At 56.2% G+C, this 15,927-nt stretch overlaps 3 protein-coding genes across 3 annotated transcripts; 1 reads left to right on the top strand and 2 right to left on the bottom strand.

Annotated features, from left to right (window-relative positions):
* Window positions 1-3,260: 3,260 nt before the first annotated feature.
* LOC104549104 (ectoderm-neural cortex protein 1-like) lies at window positions 3,261-6,603 on the bottom strand. Its single transcript, XM_010201136.2, has one exon. It carries the CDS (start codon window positions 6,496-6,498, stop codon window positions 4,729-4,731), a length of 1,770 nt encoding a protein of 589 aa, XP_010199438.2. The 5' UTR covers window positions 6,499-6,603; the 3' UTR covers window positions 3,261-4,728.
* Window positions 6,604-8,304: 1,701 nt separating this feature from the next.
* Window positions 8,305-10,504, bottom strand: PEX11G (peroxisomal biogenesis factor 11 gamma). Its single transcript, XM_062014999.1, has 5 exons — window positions 10,226-10,504; window positions 9,966-10,154; window positions 9,708-9,886; window positions 9,502-9,552; window positions 8,305-9,388 (listed from the first exon to the last, which is right to left on the bottom strand). The coding sequence occupies exons 1-5, from the start codon at window positions 10,265-10,267 to the stop codon at window positions 9,163-9,165; spliced, it is 687 nt and encodes a 228-aa protein (XP_061870983.1). The 5' UTR covers window positions 10,268-10,504; the 3' UTR covers window positions 8,305-9,162.
* On the top strand, window positions 10,266-14,879 carry SAXO5 (stabilizer of axonemal microtubules 5). Its single transcript, XM_062014791.1, has 9 exons — window positions 10,266-10,308; window positions 10,383-10,769; window positions 11,179-11,282; window positions 11,465-11,559; window positions 11,651-11,766; window positions 12,069-12,187; window positions 12,366-12,564; window positions 14,033-14,118; window positions 14,611-14,879. Exons 1-9 carry the CDS (start codon window positions 10,266-10,268, stop codon window positions 14,797-14,799), a joined length of 1,338 nt encoding a protein of 445 aa, XP_061870775.1. The 3' UTR covers window positions 14,800-14,879.
* The last annotated feature ends 1,048 nt before the right edge of the window (window positions 14,880-15,927 follow it).

Below are 15,927 nucleotides of genomic sequence, written 5' to 3'. Positions count from 1 at the left end.
GAAGGGTGTGATTTCAGCAGAGGGTGTGATTTCAGGACGTGTGGCAGTGCCTTCAGAGCTGTTAACTTGCTCATACCAGTATTCCAGCAGCTCCTCCCTGCCTTGTCTCTCTTTAAAATCTGTAGCTAATTAACTCGAAACCCAACCACATTCTTTCTCTGTGGATGAATCATCCCGAGGCCATGGGCAATGACCAGCTTTATGCTAAACCTTCCTCTTTCATGTGGGTGAGACGGGGCTGATGGTTCCCATCCGTGCAGCTGAGATTCATCGAGGAGCCAGATGCTTGAGGACAAACATGCACAAGTGATGCTGGCTCTGTAGTGTGCTCCAGCAGTGGGAATGTGCTGGTTTCTGCCTTTCCCTTTCCTCACCCCAGTGACTCAAATCCGGTTTAATTTCTCATCCCAGTGCTGCCCCAGCCTGAGGCTCAGCAGACAGGGCTGTGGGGCCTGTCCTTGGGTGGTGGTTATGTTGCTTGTGTCTCCTGGGCCCGTGGGATCTGGCAGAGGATAAAAGGCAAACACTCCTAAGAGCTGGCAGTGCTGGGGTGTGTGACAGTCCCTGGCTTTGGGACAGGAGGAGGCCCAAACAGTGCAGGGGTGGCTTTGTTCTGGGGCTCCTTGTACACAGCAGCATGAAAGCCTCTCATTGAGCTGCACAGTCATGTGCCTCTCCCATGTCAGAGCAGCAGCTGGTGCCTTTTCAATCTATGGGGCAGAGCTAGAGCTGCTTTCATGTTAGAGCTTCTCAACACCGATTATTTAAGCAGGTTTTCAAGAGTGAGGAGCACTGGCAGGGGCTGCCCAGATGGGCTGTGGAGTCTCCTTCTCTGGAGACATTCAAGCCCTCCTGGATGAGTTCCTGTGTGCCCTACTCTGGGTGGTTCTGCTCTGGCAGGGGGGTTGCACTGGATGAGCTTTCCAGGTCCTTCCAGCCCTTGAGACTGTGATTTTGTGATCTACTCCTGTGCCTTTAAATGTGTGGCAGGTGGCCTGGAGAGCATTTGAGTGAGCCATATCTGATCTGAGCCCAAGAAAGGGAGTTTTCAGTCATTGCAGTCCTGGGGGTTTTTAGCAATTGACAGTACTGGCCATCCACAGTGGAGAAAGGAGAAAGGCTGTGTGCTGCAGAGCAGAGTGCACCTATGAATGCAAGAAGCAGCACAGTTCCCTTCAAATCAAGGTGCACTGGCTGTGCATCTTGTGGCCAGGAGGGAGGGAGGTCAGTCTGGTGCTGTTTCTCTGGCTGTGGTGGCTTCTAAGCTTTGTGTGAGAAGAGGAGCATCCCATGGGAAAGCAATGTCAGGCTTAGATTGGTTTGGCTTTGAGGTTACTGATGCCCAGATGTGTTGCCTCTTCCAGATGTGACCGGGCTGGGGTCTAGTTCCTGCAGCTGGAGGAGTACAGCCACAAGTGGGGTTTTGGGCAAGGAGAGGCCTAGGTTTGAGCTGTGCCGTGTTTCTAAATTAATTCTATTCATTCAGGACTTTTGTCCTAGTAACCAAACTCACTGCTAAACCAAATCCACCTGCAACCCAGTCAGCCTCAATCTTCTGGCCCAGGCACTGAAGCAGTGATTGGATCTATGCATGGAAATGTCAAACTGGGAAAACAGGTCTGTTGGGACACCAAGCATGCAAGAGAAGAAGGTGTCTGGCTTTCCCCAGGGGTGCTCCCTGTGCTGCCAGGAGGAGGTGGAGCTGGAAGGACAGCAAGGGGCTTTCTGCCAGATGAAGGGTGAAGGCAATGAAATGCAGCTCTGGCTGTGTTTGTTGCCAGCAGTGGGGAGCTGCTGCAGAGCAGCCAAGCCCAGGTGTGCTTGCAGTGCAGGTTTTTCCCTCAGAGGTAGTTTGAGTTTGAAATGAGGAAAGGATTCATGGTTGCAAAGGCTTCAGCAGCAGGGTTGCTTGCTCCCCTGGCTGAAAATGCTGTGAGCATGGCTCAGATAACAGCCCAGCACCAGGAGCAGGAGGCAGACAGAGCCCCACGTTGCTAGAAGCAGCTTTGTCCCTGGTGCGAGAGGCGGATGTGGCTGGGAGCCAACCTTTATTGCTTGGCAGCATAAACAAAACAGCTGCTGCTCAAATGGCCATGAATGAAACCTCTGCTCCTCTGACTTGCTGAGTAAAGACAGACTTTGTCCAGCCCTCAGGAGTAGCTGCTGATATAATAAAGGTGAAGCAGCTCCCTGGTTGCTGACAGGGATGCAGAGGCTTCCTGCTGCCTCCTAATCCCCAGGGATGATGAAGAGGCTTCCTGCTGCCTCCTAGTCCCAGCTGTGTCTGTGCTGGGACTTTCCCCTAGGCTGCAAGCTTGCTTGCCTGCCTGCACTCGTGTGTGCAAGGCACGGCCAAGCTGAGAGCTGCCCAGTGCTCCAGCTGCTTGGTGGTTGGACTTGATGGGCTTAAAGGTCTTTTCCAACCTAAATAATTCTGATTCTATGCTGCTTGCCTGCAGTGCTCCAGGCTGGCTTTGTAAGGCAGGATGTGGGTTTAGCTCTCTTGCACAAACCTCCCCTTGGGCTCAGCAAGGGGGCTGAAAAGGGCAGAGCTGTCAGAAACCAGGATGGAAATGAAGTCAGTTCAACTGCTTCAGCCACCAGCAGCCAGGCAGATTTCTTCTTCCCGTTCTTGCCAGCTCTTGCCTACACTAGCAGCTAGGAAGGGTTGTGACATTGATTTATTTAACTCTGAAACTGAACAATGGATCACACCCAAACCATGCTTCTGTGGTGAGACCAGTTGGTTGTACCTCCAGTGCCCGTTTGCCCTGACCATGCTGTCTCGTACCTCACACCCTTGACACAGCTTTTCCTTCCCACCTGCTGCCCCCACCAGCACCTGCAGCAGGGCCCCAAGCACACAGCCTCAGGAGGAGACATGGCAATGCTTTCCTCCCTTCTTCCTGGCAGCAAGGAAGCCCAGCTCTGCAGAAGGTGGCCACGTAAGGACAGAGAATAGCTCAGTCTTTGGAGTTTCAGAAGGATTTGTGTGTCCTTCAATGCTGGAATGCAGCACAAGACCTGAGCTTTCCTCAGTGCAGTGTCACAAAGATAAGCCCTCTCCAGCTGCTGAAGGTTTGGGTCCAAGCAGGGAATGCTCTTTGCTGTCTTGCTAAACATGATCTCAAGGCTGGGCGAGGCCGCTGTCGAGCTGAGGCATACAGAGCAGGCAAGGGACACAGTGGATTTTATTCAGATTTATTGAAGCAGCTCCAGGCTGAGCAATAAACACACAACTGCTGTATAAACCCCAACAAACCAAAATGTGCAGAACCAGCCCATGGGCAAAGTACTGTCACATGTTAAGACATTTCAGGCAACTGCCTCTGGAGCTGCCTGCATTCCAAGTCCCAGCAGTCCAGAGCCTGCTGCCACTTACTGAGGAGCTTCCTTTGTCCTCTCTAGTAAATATCAAACCAAAATATTCAACGAAAGAAGTGAAAAACATTCCTCTGGTTCCTGCTCTGAATCACATAAATTAGGAGAAAACTTGGAAACCTTTTGCCATGTCAAGGGCCAGCACAAGTTACTGGTCTAGGGAGGTCTGGCCGTGCTTTTCCCCTCCCTGGTCCAACACAGGGGATTTACAGAAGCAGTTCAAAGCCAAAGCTGTGTTGCTGTGAGCCCTGTCCATGCTAATGAGATCCAGGCACAGGCTGGCATCCAGTTCACAGCCTTGTCAGGTAGGAGGAGATGCTGCTGCTGCTGCCAGTTGTCTCCTGGCTGGATCCTCAGTGAGGTGAGACACAGGCAAATAAAAATCAGACGTGAAGCCTGTAGTGCAGAAGGAAGCAGCGAGAGACCAGTGTACAGCAAACACCACCCAGGCCTCGAAACCTCCACCACTGGTTATGGTGGAGTGACAGCTCCTTATTGCCCTCTGCACCCAGGAATTCCCTGTAGGCATTGCAGGACATTTTATTGCATTAGACAAGTTCAGTGGAGTAGCACATTTCTTGCAAGGGGAAAGAAAAAACCCGCAGGGATCTGTGCTTCTCTGGCATCTCCTCTGCCAAGAGCCTTTAGGAAGGTTTCATTCCAGTTGCATGTTGTTAAAGGGTTAATTGCTGTGTAGCAGGAAAGAAATGGCAGGAAGGGACACCAGAGAAGAATTAGAAGCAGAGAAACCTGTGTTTATATGTAGACAGGGCTTGTCTTACAAATGCAATTACCAACCATTCTGAGACTAAATCCCAGCTATAATCTCGTCCTGGCACCAGCTCCCAGCCCTCACGTCCCACAAGACATTTGGGTGCCACTGGCAGATTAACTGTGGCACCAGGAGGAGGAGGAGGCTGTGCTAAAAGCAGCAGCCTGTCCCCCACGGCACCGCAGAGTCTGCCCCAGCTCCTGCAGCCAGCCAGCCTGTGCACACAGCCACGGCTGTGTACCAGGGACGACACCCAATCCTCCTCACAGCATTCCCCAAAATCTTTGCATAGGCCAAGGATGCCAGGTTAAGTGTCTCCTTATTTATCCTCATCTTCTCCCCACAGCATTTCAGCACCTAAAGAGAAGTTCTCTCTCCTGCAGGGTTTTACATCCCAAACTACCAGCCTGGAAGCACATTTCTGGAGCTGATGCTCACACAAAGCTGTTCTCTAGGACAGCTTCAGTCCAGATCCACGTGCACCTGCCCTTCAGGGCTGAACCCTCACGGAGTGCAAAGTTACACAGAGGAGCTCTGGGGTGAGCTGCAGCCCTTTCCCTCCCAGGTTCTCGGCCTCACGCTGCCAGGTACTTCCAGGTGCTGACAAAGGCGGTGGGGATGAGAGAATAAGGCACCGTGGTGACGCTGCGCCAGCTGTCAGACGACGGGTCGTAACAGTCCAGGGTCTTGCAGCGCTGAGCCCCGCAGTAGCCTCCCACCACGTACAGTCTGTTCCCCGAGGCCACGGCGCGGCAGCTGATGCGCTTAGCGGTGACGTCCCCAAACTTGGACCACTGGGACGTGTCGCTGTGGAAGCGATAAGCGGAGCTGGCCGAGAACTCCGTGTCCCCGCCGATGACGATGATGTGGCTGCCCACCACGGCGGCCGCCGTGTAGCGCCAGGGCTGGGGGCAGCTGGTGGGCACCGTCCAGCGGTTCTGGCGGGGGTCGAAGCACTGCACCTTGGGCAGCTTCTCCTGGTTGGCGCTGGTGCCGCCGAAAACGAACAGCTTCATCTTGGCTCCCACCACGGCGGCGTTGCTCACACCTTCCCGCAGAGGGGCCACCAAGGACCACTTGTCCAGCTGCGGGTCGTAGTGTTCGACTTGCTTGAGAGAGACGGAGGGAGAGGCTGGGAAGGCACCGCTCACCGCCGTGTGACCCCCCACCACGTACAGACAGTGGTCCAGCTCCGCCGAGCCGTGGCCAAAGCGTGCCACCAGCATGGGAGCAGCTTTGGCCCACTCGTCATGGAGGGTGTCGTAAACCCAGACGTCTTTGGAAGCACCGTTTTCAGAGCCTTTGCCCCCGGTGATGTACACTTTGCACCCGATGGCGCAGGCGCTGCACTCTTTACGAGGGCTGGGGATGTCGGCACGGGGAATGATCTCGCTGGTTTTATGATCCAGCATATAAATCTTATCGCACATGAAGGTCTGGCCACCGAGCAGCAGCAGGGCCTGGCTGACCTTGCGGGGTCGGGCACAGCACCCCGTCACCAGGCCGTCGTTCTGCAGGATCTTCATTTTGCACCGTATGGCATCGGCCACGATCTCCTGCCCCAGCTTGTGGCTGGTCACCAGCTTCTCGCAGGCCACGTGCTTGCGCAGGTAGGACTCGGGCAGAAGGGCCAGGCGGACAGAGCGCAGCAGCTCTGGCAGAACTTCATGGCGTCGGGGCAAATCGTATCGGATCCAGCCTATAACAGCCTCGTAGACCAGTGTCTCGTCCTCTACCTCCAGCTCTTCGCTCTCCACCAGCTCCAGCAGCTTGTCCTTGGGCAGTCGCAGGAAGTCTTCAGTCTTGCAGAGCGAGGTGAAGTTGGCCAACGCCATCCTCCACGACAGCTCCAGCAGCCGCTCGCAGCAGTGGGCATCGGACAGCAGCAGCATGTTCAAACAGTTCCCAGGGTAGAGATTCTTCTCCAGGAAGTCAGCCGAAGCATCCCGAATGTCCTGAAACTGCAACATATCCCCGGCTTCCAGCAAGGACTCTGCATTCTCCTCGTTAATCAGCACCCGGGCTGAGTAGGCGTAATCCAACAGCAGCTCCAGCACCTCGGGGTGGAGGGAGTCGTGGAAGTTGACTTCGGCGTCTCTGCTCTCTTTCAGGCCCCCGCTGAACATCGCATCGAAGTAGCGGCTGCAGGCGGCCAGGACGGCGCGGTGGCAGTGGAAGGCCTGGTTCCCCGCTCGCAGCACCACGTCGGTGAAGAGGTGCCGCTTGCGGAGCAGGTTCAGGTGGGTGAGGAGGCTGTCGGCATGGCCCGGTTTGTGGAAAAGGTGGATGTTCATGGAGCCAGAGCTCGAGCGGGATTTGCGGTTCTCGTGGCTGCTCACGGACATGGTGCCGAGACTGCTCTGCCGGCGAAAATGGGAGAGTCAGCACGGAAAGCAACGCGGTCACCGGGGCGCCGGCGCGGGGGGCAGCTGGGGGCCGCGCCGGAGGGCTGCAGCGGGACGGCGGCCGCGGAGAGGAGCCGGCGGCCGGAGCCCGGCACCCGCCCGGCGAGCAGAGCGCAGAGGGGCCGTCCCGCAGCGGCGGGGCTCGCTCAACGCGCGGCACCGGGCGGTCCCGGACCGAAACGCCGTTACCAGGGCCAGTCCTCGCTGTGTCCCACGCAGCTCCCGGGGATGGCCGTGCCGTGCCGTGCGGTGCCGTGCTGTGCCGTGCCGTGCCGTGCCGGTGCCGCCGCGCCCGACCCCGCCGCCGCCGCCGCCGCGTGGCCGCCCCGCCGCAGGCCCCGCCCCCCGCGGCCCAGCAGCCAATCAGCGGCCGCGGCGCCCTGCGCTCGCTCTTTGTGAATGGGAGCCGGGGCCGGGCGCGCGCATGCGCCGCCCCTTAACCCCTTCCTGCCCGGCGGCAGCGTGGCGTAGCCTTACCCCGCCCCCCCAACCGTCCCACGCCTCACAGCGCTGCTCCCCCCGAGTAGAACCATACGCCCCGCTCCCCCCCGCAGCGACGCTTAGGCTGCAGCCGGCAAAGCGCCGGTACAGCAGTCCTGAAGCACGGTCACGGCGTCACACCGCCAATAAAGAGCCATAAAAGCAGGAGCCGGCGCTGAGCTGGGATCAGCAGCTCCTCTGCTCCCGGCCTTTCGATCTCAGCTTGCTGACAAAGGGAGGTCACGGCCAGAACAAACCGTCCCTGCTCAGCAAATGTTTTCCTGCACGGGGCAAGGCAGGAGCTGAGCCGAGGCCGGTGGCTGCAGCAGGAAAGGGGAGTAAAGGGAATAAAAAAGCAAACCAGCTCAGATTTTCAGTGAGAATGGGATCTCGTGGTGAGAGAGTGACTGCTGCCCTGCACAGGCTGTGGCAGCCACCACTGCTGCTTAAACATAATGTGCCAGGAACAGAGTCACAAGGGCTGGAAGAGACCTCAAAAGCTCATCCAGTGCAACCCCCTGCCAGAGCAGCAGCACCTAGAGCAGGGCACACGGGAACTCATCCAGCTGGGTTGGAATGTCTCCAAAGGAGCCTCCACAGCCCATCTGGGCAGCCCCTGCCAGTGCTCCCTCACCTCAACAGGGAACAAGTTTGTCCTTGTGTTTCTTTGGAACCTCTTCTGTTCCAGCTTGTGCCCATTGCCCCTTGTCCTGTCATTGGCCATCACTGAGCACAGCCCGGCTCCAGCCTCCTCACACCCACCCTTGATGCATTTGTCATTGCTGAACTTTACAAAAAAACAGGGATTTCAGAACTTCTGAATGAGCAGATTTCAGCTGATCTTCATCTGTCAGTGATTCCAAAACACCCGAGGAGGAAGGGGCTGAAGCAAACACACTTGGAACAGCTCACAGTGTCCTTCCTCTGCTTAAAAACTACCAGCACAGTGCAGTGTCACCACTTGGGCATTGGAGCTGTGGGTATTTGGGTTCTGCTTTTTCAAACTGCTAAACCTTGCCCCCACTCTGTTCTGAAAGGATGGTTTAACCAGGTCAAGAATACAAAGAGACTCTGACTTCTCCTTAAAACCACTAAATTGCAGGTGGTGACAGGATTGGGCAACAGCTCTGGCTGCCCGAGTGCCCCTGAGAAGGAAGGCTGTGAACAGCCAAAGCAGCACACGGGCTCTCTGTTGCTGTTTGGAGCTTTCCAGAACCAAAGAACATTTATCAGTTATCAGAAGGAATCATCACTCAAGGCCACCTCTCAAGCTTTTGTCTCATTTATTGTAGGCACCGCCTCGAAACAAGAATTGCAAGACTCAGCTCGGCACTGGTGTGATTGGTCCCTGGAAAGGTGATTATATAAACGTGCTCTTTGTCCGTGGGATGGTGCCGGAGCCTGGTGGAAGGGCTCCACCCGGTGGCATCCCGAGAAGGCACAGCTGCAGCCTCGCTGCTGCTCCTCACTTACCCAGGAAGTCTCAACTTCCCAACATTTCTCCTTAAACGAGCAACGCAGACTAGAAACAGCCTGTGCAAGGCCCTGCCTCACAGCCTTCCCCTCTGCCTCAAAGGAAACCCAGCCATTGCAGACAAAATGACTGCTGGCTCCTGCTTTGTGCTTGAGGCACCTGCTCTGGGCTCAAGCACCAAAATATCAGATGGAAAACACTCCCACCCAGGCTCAGCTGAGGCACCAAAACACTCCCACCCAGGCTCAGCTGAGGCACCAAGGGCTGAGCCCCGAGCCCCAAACGCAGGATCCATCCCTGGGGGGTTCCACGTGGCAGAACCGTGGCTGTTCCCCTCCCAATGCTGCCTTTGTGCTCTTTCAAGTGACAGTGAAGCCTGGAGGGTTGGCATTTGTCTTTTGGGACAGTGACTGCTTTCCCCTCTATTTTACCAATCCCAGGAGATTTCTTGATTTTCAGAAGATCTGAAAGATTTCTCTGGTGAAAAGTGATACAAACTGTTAACTACAACCAATCCTCTGTGTCATAGCCATTGTGACTACAGTCCCAGGTACAGGAAATGACAATCACCAACACCCTGGTAATTTAAAGCACCCCCCACCTCACTACAGGTGATTTCAACACATAAACAATGAGCTCCTGAAGCTTAATTACACAGCTTCAGATTTTCCTCTTGCAGATGCCTGGTAGATGTAAATCAGGGAAGTTATGGTGCCCAGGAGACCAACCAACCACTGGGGAAAGCGTCCAGCCCAAAGGAAGCCCGGAGGCAGCCAGTGGATGGCATTGGAGAGATCTGCCATGCCCGTGAGGAGCCTCAGAACCTCGGCCTTCACTTGGGCTTTCACCTCCTTTCTGCTCTGAGCTGGTGACGTACTGTGGGAAGCAAAAGCAGCATCAATGACAGCCCACGACGTGACAACAATTGGTGACAGCTCACAGATGAGAGCACAAGTGTTAGGGGTTAACCAGCTGGAGAGGAACCGTACCACTTGTGCAGCCTCAGCTTTCTTCTTAACTGGAACAGGATTCTCAGGGATCTGAAAACAAGACAGCACTCTTATTTCTCCTGGAACATCAAAAGAGAGAGGGTTGGGGTTCTTTTCTCCAGCGTTAAGTGCATCTGTGAGGCCGAGCAGCCTCCTGCAGCTGGCCGGCTCCTGCCCCCACGCAGGGCCGGCAGCTCGGCCCTTACCGCAGCACGCCCAGCAGCTCGGAGCAGGCCCAGAGCGCCGTGCTCACAGTCCACCACTTCTGCGAGCCGGCACGGACGATGCCGGCGTCAGCCGCCCACGCGATGTGCTCGCAGGGGTAGTAGAGCTGGTCGGCCAGGTTACAGAGCACCGAGAGCCCCCGCACCAGGCCGTCCTCGTCCTGCGGGGAGCACGGCGGGACGCGCCTTGGCGGCCAGGCCGGGGGCAAGGGGAGGGGGGAAGCTGCGGGGGAAGCTCACCTCGGGGCCCAGCCCGTAGCTGAAGCTGCGTCGGAGCGCGGCGAAGTCATCGAAGAGGCGCAGCCCGGCGCGGCAGGCGCTCAGCTGCGACGACGCGGCCAGGAGGCTGCGGGCCAGCCCCGCCGGCGGCTCCCGCGGCCCGGCCAGCGCTCCGCCCGCCAGCCGGCACGCGTAGCACACGGCGCGGACCTGCGGGGGCACAGCCCGGTGAGGCGCGGGCGGCCGGGCCGGGGCCCCGCGGGGCCGCCTCCGCCACTCACCACCCGGTCGCGCCCGCGGTAAGTCTCCAGCGCGGCGGCCATGGCGGCGCGGGGCTCGCCGGGAAGGCGGCGGCTCCGTCGCCGTAGCGACCAGCGCCGCGGCGGCCGAGGCGTGCGCGGGCCCCCGTGCCCGTCACGGGCCTCCCCTTCCCGAGAGCGACCCGCGCCCGGCAGCCCCTTTCGCAGCCGCAGCTCGCCCCGCTCTGGGGCCGCCGGCAGGGCCCCGCTGCCCCGCGGCGGCTGGAGGCCGAGCGCGGCTCCGGGGAGCGGCGGCGGAGCCTGCTCGGAACCGCGCCGGGCGGCGGCGGAGGGGCCGCCGCGGCCCGGGACCGTGTGTCCGCACGCACGCCGAGCCCCGCATCCGCGGCCTCACCCCCGAGGCCGCGCACGGCTTCCCCTCGCCCCGCGCCCACGGGCCTGAAGCGGGAGGACGGCGTTCCTCGGGGCGACTGGGAGAAAATCGGGCTCGCTCCTTCTCTCCACGCCGCCTCGTACCCAGCGCACGGGATGCAGGCGGCTGCCGGGCCCCGGCGCTGGCACAGGGGTGAGCTGAGCCCACACAACTCCCCTCGGCGCTCGGGGCTGTGCCCGTGGCCTGGGGCTGTGCTGGGAGCAGCCGTCAGAACTTCGGGGGTGTTTGGATACCCGATGCTCATAAAGCAGGTTAATCACACTGAGCAGAGACGCTGCTGCTGTCTCCTGGGCTCGCTGCATCCTCAGCTGCTGCCGTTTCTGCACTGGTGCTGCATTGCCTGTGAGGCAGCACGTCCATGCCCTGCAGTGCTGCAGCTTGCCTTACTGCTCATTGCCATTTCGTTACACAGAATGGATTCAGTAGGGCTAAAATGCTGAAAGACCAGCTGCCTCAAGCTTGCAGCTTCAGTGGCATGAGCGTTTAAATGGAGCTGTTGTAGAACTACCACCATTCCTTTCCCTCTCTGGCTGTTTGGCAGGATGTGTTCCTCCTATTCAAAGCGATGGACAGGCCTATTACCACACTTCCTACCAAGCACACTTTAAGGGTGAATGGACTCCACCTGCAAAGCCAAGTGAAAAGGTAAGAGTGTGATTTTGGGGAGGACCAAGACAAAGGGCAGCATGTTCCCACGTGGAGCTGTGCCTTGAAAGAGGTGGTGGGAGCTGTGCAAGTGAAAGCCAGATGGATGGAAAGACAGAGAGGGGAAGGAAGGGCATTGTGCTTTAAGTGGCTGTTCTGTAGCTTTCTTGGCTTCTCTCCAGTGCTCGTCTCGTAATAAATTGGGGGATCCCAGATGCAGTGACTTTGTGAGCGAGCAGAAACATGCCTACAGTGCCCCAGCCAAGAGGACACACAGGTATCAGCATGAGAACCTGATGGGCATCCCCAGGAATGGCTTTTGCTGATGAACATTGCTAATTAAGCGGCTCATATCTGGTGTCTTGCAGAGTCTATGACAAGGAACGTGCTGCCTCCCAGATCCACCACACGAACCTGCAGCTGGGGGATGGTTGCACCAGATTCTCCACCTCAACATCTGAGTCCTTCCCAGAGCACAGTCTGGGTAGGGCGAGTGTGTGACACACAAGAAGCGTGTACAGACCACTGCTGAGGTTTATAATGAGCTGAACAGGAGGCTTTATCACCCACTTTTAATGATATAATTACAAAGATAGAATGCACTCATATAATATGGTTTTATAGTTTTCAGGCACTCAGCATCAGTGTCGTTACTGTGACGCTGTTCCATCCTCCCTCCACTTCCCTGGCAGGTTAAATCACAGCTGTAATCATTCCTGTGCTCTGTGGCTATAAATTGTTCGGAGGCCAGAGTGCTCTGACATCCTTCACTCTCCCTTTTGCCAGAGCCTGTAACTGTTGTCTATCCAAACAAATTTGCCTCATCCATCCCCAGAGGAGATGAAGACCCTGAGAGAGCTCAGCTGTTGGCAAGGATGACCACAACACGTCTGTCGTACCCAGAGGTCTGTCCCTGGCTCTGCTGTGTGGATGTTTCTCTGTCCCTCTCTTTTTTATGCACCCTACCCTGGCAAGGAACAAGGCCACCATCCCCTCTCCCCTCCCTGCTCAGGCTGTGCAGGGTGTGGGGTGCCTTTCCCAGCTACAGCCTGTTTCTGTTAAAGCAGCTCATGTGTTCTCCAGACTGACAGGTGGAATCTCCCACCGAGGCCTGACTCACTACTTCAGAAGCATCAGAGCAGCATCTGCTTGGGAGAGGAGTGTTCAGGCTCCTGTTTCTTCAGCACAACACAGCAGTCAGACTATCAGCCCCACCAGAGCCAGAGGGTGTTGGCAGACAGCAGAAGCCACCGTGAGAGCCACATCCTCTTCAACAACCACAGTAAGGACACCTTGCTCTGGTGTGGTGCCAGATGAAGCCTGCTGAGCTTCTCCTAGCTTTGTGCAAGGGACACTGATGCCTGGTGCTCTAGGGAAGGAGGCAGCCCAAACAGAATAATAGAATAGAATCATAGAACGGTTTCAGCTGGCAGAGCCCTCTGGGGTGCAGCCTCTGTCCCAGCCCCATCACCCACCAGCCCATTGCCCTCAGTGTAACACCCACCCAGCTCTGAAACCCCTCCAGGGATGGTGACTCCAGCACCTCCCTGGGCAGCTGCTCCAATGCCTGACAGCTCTGGCAGCAAAGCAATTCCTCCTCACATCCAGCCTCAACCTCCCCTGGTGACACTTGAGGCTGTTTCCTCTTGTTCTGTTGCTTGTTCCCAGGGAGAACAGACCCACCCCACCTCACTGCAGCTTCCTTGCAGGTAGTTGTAGAGTGAGAAGGTCTCCCCTGGGCCTTCTGTTCTCCAGGCTCAACAGCCCCAGATCCCTCAGCCCTTCCTCAGCTGAGACAGGCTCCAAATCCTTTCCCAGCTTGGTAGCTGCCTCTGGATCCTCTCCAGCACCTCAGTGTCCTAGTAGAGAGGGACCCAGAACTGGACACAGTATTGGAGGTGCTGCCTCACCAAAGCTGAGTCCAGGGGAATGATCGTCTCCCTGCTCCTGCTGGTCACACTATTCCTGATGCAGGTCAGGATGCCCTTGGCCTTCATGGCCAGTCCCTCATTGGAGATTGTCCCATGCCTGCTGCTGCTGGTTTTCACAGCAGCTCCTATCCTTGGGCACTTTCACCTCCCCAGATGACATCTCACCAGCCACTTTGATGCCTGTGCCAGCCAAAGCCATTCCTTGCCATCACACAGCAATATTCAGCATGTTCAGGTGACACAAATGATTTCTGGGACAGGAAAGGCTTGACCTTTCTCCCTTGCTGCATTTGCTTTTTAGAAGTTGGTTTGCATTTGTATTTGGGAGGGAGGAAGGGGAGAATGTCAATCAAAACTCTTCTGAGAAGGGATGTGGTTAGAGCTGGTCATGGAAGGCATTAAGAAAACCCTCCTCCAGTGTTGCCTCCTATTTCTGATGGCCAGCCCTCTGCAGCTAAGAGCCAGAGGAGCCTTCACACCATGTATCTGCTTTTAAACCATTTGTTTTACTACATGTGGAGCAGATCAGAGTCAAACTGATCTTTCCCTCAGCCCCAGACTTTTGGAATTGCTCTGTAACCAGTGACACTCCTGTACCTGTTGTGTGAATTTCCTTATTTACCTCCTCACCTTGAGACTTGTTTTCTGTCTGGGCAAAGGTTTTCAGCAAAGCACTGCCAGCAGAGCCTGTCCTTTCCTCTTGTTATTGGGATTGCATGAAGACCTGGGGCTGCATGTCAAACTGCAAAGCTTTTCTGATGTTGCCTCCTGGATTACTGGCTTGATTTTCATTTTTGTTTCAATCCTGTCTGCCAGCAGGTGAAAGTTCTGTCACAACCACACAGGCCATGCTGGTCCCACACCGACTGCAGAGACAAGGGCTCTGTGAAGACGTGCTACAGCAGGTACAGCCTTAACAGGCTGAGATTTACCACAGGGCAGCTTGGGGAAGCAGGTTTATACCAAGCCAAGCTGTATCCTCTTCATTAACATCACCAGTTTTGGTGAGTGCTCTTGAGCTGCTTGAGATGGGGCAGCCCTGCATCAAATGCCTCCAGTCTCAAGTCAATGCTCTGTGGGGAGCGGAGTTGTAGCTCAGAAAAGTCTTTGGAGGGAGAAAAAGGACAAGCAATCAAATCCCTAAGCTAAGGAACATTGGAGGGAGGAGGAAGGTGATTCTACTCCCCCACAGAAGAAGGAAAAAGGGCATGGCTAGAAGTGTCCAGCCAGGGTAAGCCAGAGGACAAGGCATTTGCCAAGGAGGGAGGATGCAGAGAGGCACACAGTGCAGCTGCCAGGGGAGTGACCCCTCTGGTTGCAACACAGAGTTCTGACATTGGGGCTTCCAAGTTCCCCAGCCCTGTCCCCATGTACTGAAAGCTTTTGTCTCTCCTCAGATCAAATACTCACACCTGGGGCTGCCCTGGAGGACACGGGACCTCTTCAGCACTGAGCAGAAGGATCAGTTCACACCCAAGTCCAGGAGCCCATCAGAAATCCAAAAGGCAAACTCCCAAGTGAGCTGCATTCCCCTGGGCACCCTCAAAAGATATTGTCCCCAGAGGAAGGTGCTCTTGGCACCATGATCTTCTCCCTTCTTCAGTGGCTGCCCAGAATTTCCTGTGCTGGGGCCTGCCTACGTGTCTCATTACATGTTACCATCCTAGTGCCCTGCTCTTGGCCCATCTGTGTGTTATTCCAGGGAACATTTGTGTCTCAGGTTGAAGGAGGACACAAGAAGGTGTGGTGACAGCAAGAAGAGACACTGGGAGATGTGGGGGACACGTCTCTGGATTGTGAGACCCATTGAGTGTCCCTGGGCAGGCACTGGGGCAGGAGGAAGCAGAGGGGGTAGGGGGAAGCTCAGAGAAAGGGCAAGAGATCAGAAGCAAAATGAGAGGCACTGTCAGGGCTGTGCAGGGGCTGGAATATTGCTTTATTATCTGTTTGGATTTTGGTGTCAAGGCCTGAAACCAAAGGTCAGTGAACAGTAGGGCAGAGACAGACAGCTCTCCCCAGCTTATGATGTGTGAGCTGTTTTCCTAGGGGTGAGCTGTGTGTTTTTATTGAGTTGATGACTCATGTGGGTTTCCTGAATGCTGAGCTTGCACTAACTCTGTTTGGGACATGGGTGTTTTAAAGAGGGATGAGTGTGGGTTAGTCAGCCCCCTCCTTGGGAGGCTGTGTGAGCAGGGGTCAACTGCTGCCTTCTCACAGCTGCCACTTCACAAACCCTTCCCAGCCTTTTGGAGCAGATTCACATGTGCTGGGAGCCAGCAGAAAAGCCTTTAGTGACCACTAAACCTTTTCCAATTGCTGCAGTTTGTGTGTGAGCAGAGGCTGGCCCCATGAACTCTGCTGCTTTCCTCTTGGGATCTCACTCCAGCTCTTGGGGAAGGGACAGTCTTTGCTCCCAAAGCAGCAGTGTGCTCAGGTCTTGTAAATGCACACAGGCACCTCACAGAATCACAGCATGGTGGGGGTTGGGAGGGACCTTTAGAGCTCATCCAGTCCAACCCCCCTGCAGAAGCAGCTCCCACCTAGATCAGGTCACACAGGAACGTGTCCAGGGGGTTTTGAATCCCTCCAAGGAAGGAGCCTCCACACCCTCCCTGGGCAGCCTGGGCCAGGGCTCCCTCACTCAAACACTGAAACAGTTTTTCCTTGTGTTTCAATGGAACTGTTTGTGTTCCAGCTTCATCCCATCAGCCCTT

This window comes from Colius striatus, chromosome 25 (genome assembly GCF_028858725.1).
Source record: "Colius striatus isolate bColStr4 chromosome 25, bColStr4.1.hap1, whole genome shotgun sequence".
Classification (NCBI taxonomy): Eukaryota; Metazoa; Chordata; class Aves; order Coliiformes; family Coliidae; genus Colius; species Colius striatus.
This window is presented reverse-complemented; position numbering and strand designations above follow the sequence as displayed.

Coding starts and splice junctions, on each gene's coding strand:
- LOC104549104 (XM_010201136.2), bottom strand. CDS start 6,498: ATGTCCGTGAGCAGCCACGAGAACCGCAAATCCCGCTCGAGCTCTGGC.
- SAXO5 (XM_062014791.1), top strand. CDS start 10,266: ATGGCGGCGCGGGGCTCGCCGGGAAGGCGGCGGCTCCGTCGCC. Junction 10,770..11,178: donor GCCCCGGCGCTGGCACAGGG/GTGAGCTGAGCC, acceptor GCTGTTTGGCAG/GATGTGTTCCTCCTATTCAA. Junction 11,560..11,650: donor CCAGCCAAGAGGACACACAG/GTATCAGCATGA, acceptor GGTGTCTTGCAG/AGTCTATGACAAGGAACGTG.
- PEX11G (XM_062014999.1), bottom strand. CDS start 10,267: ATGGCCGCCGCGCTGGAGACTTACCGCGGGCGCGACCGGGTG. Junction 9,553..9,707: donor GAGCTGCTGGGCGTGCTGCG/GTAAGGGCCGAG, acceptor TCTTGTTTTCAG/ATCCCTGAGAATCCTGTTCC. Junction 9,389..9,501: donor AAGCTGAGGCTGCACAAGTG/GTACGGTTCCTC, acceptor TGCTTCCCACAG/TACGTCACCAGCTCAGAGCA.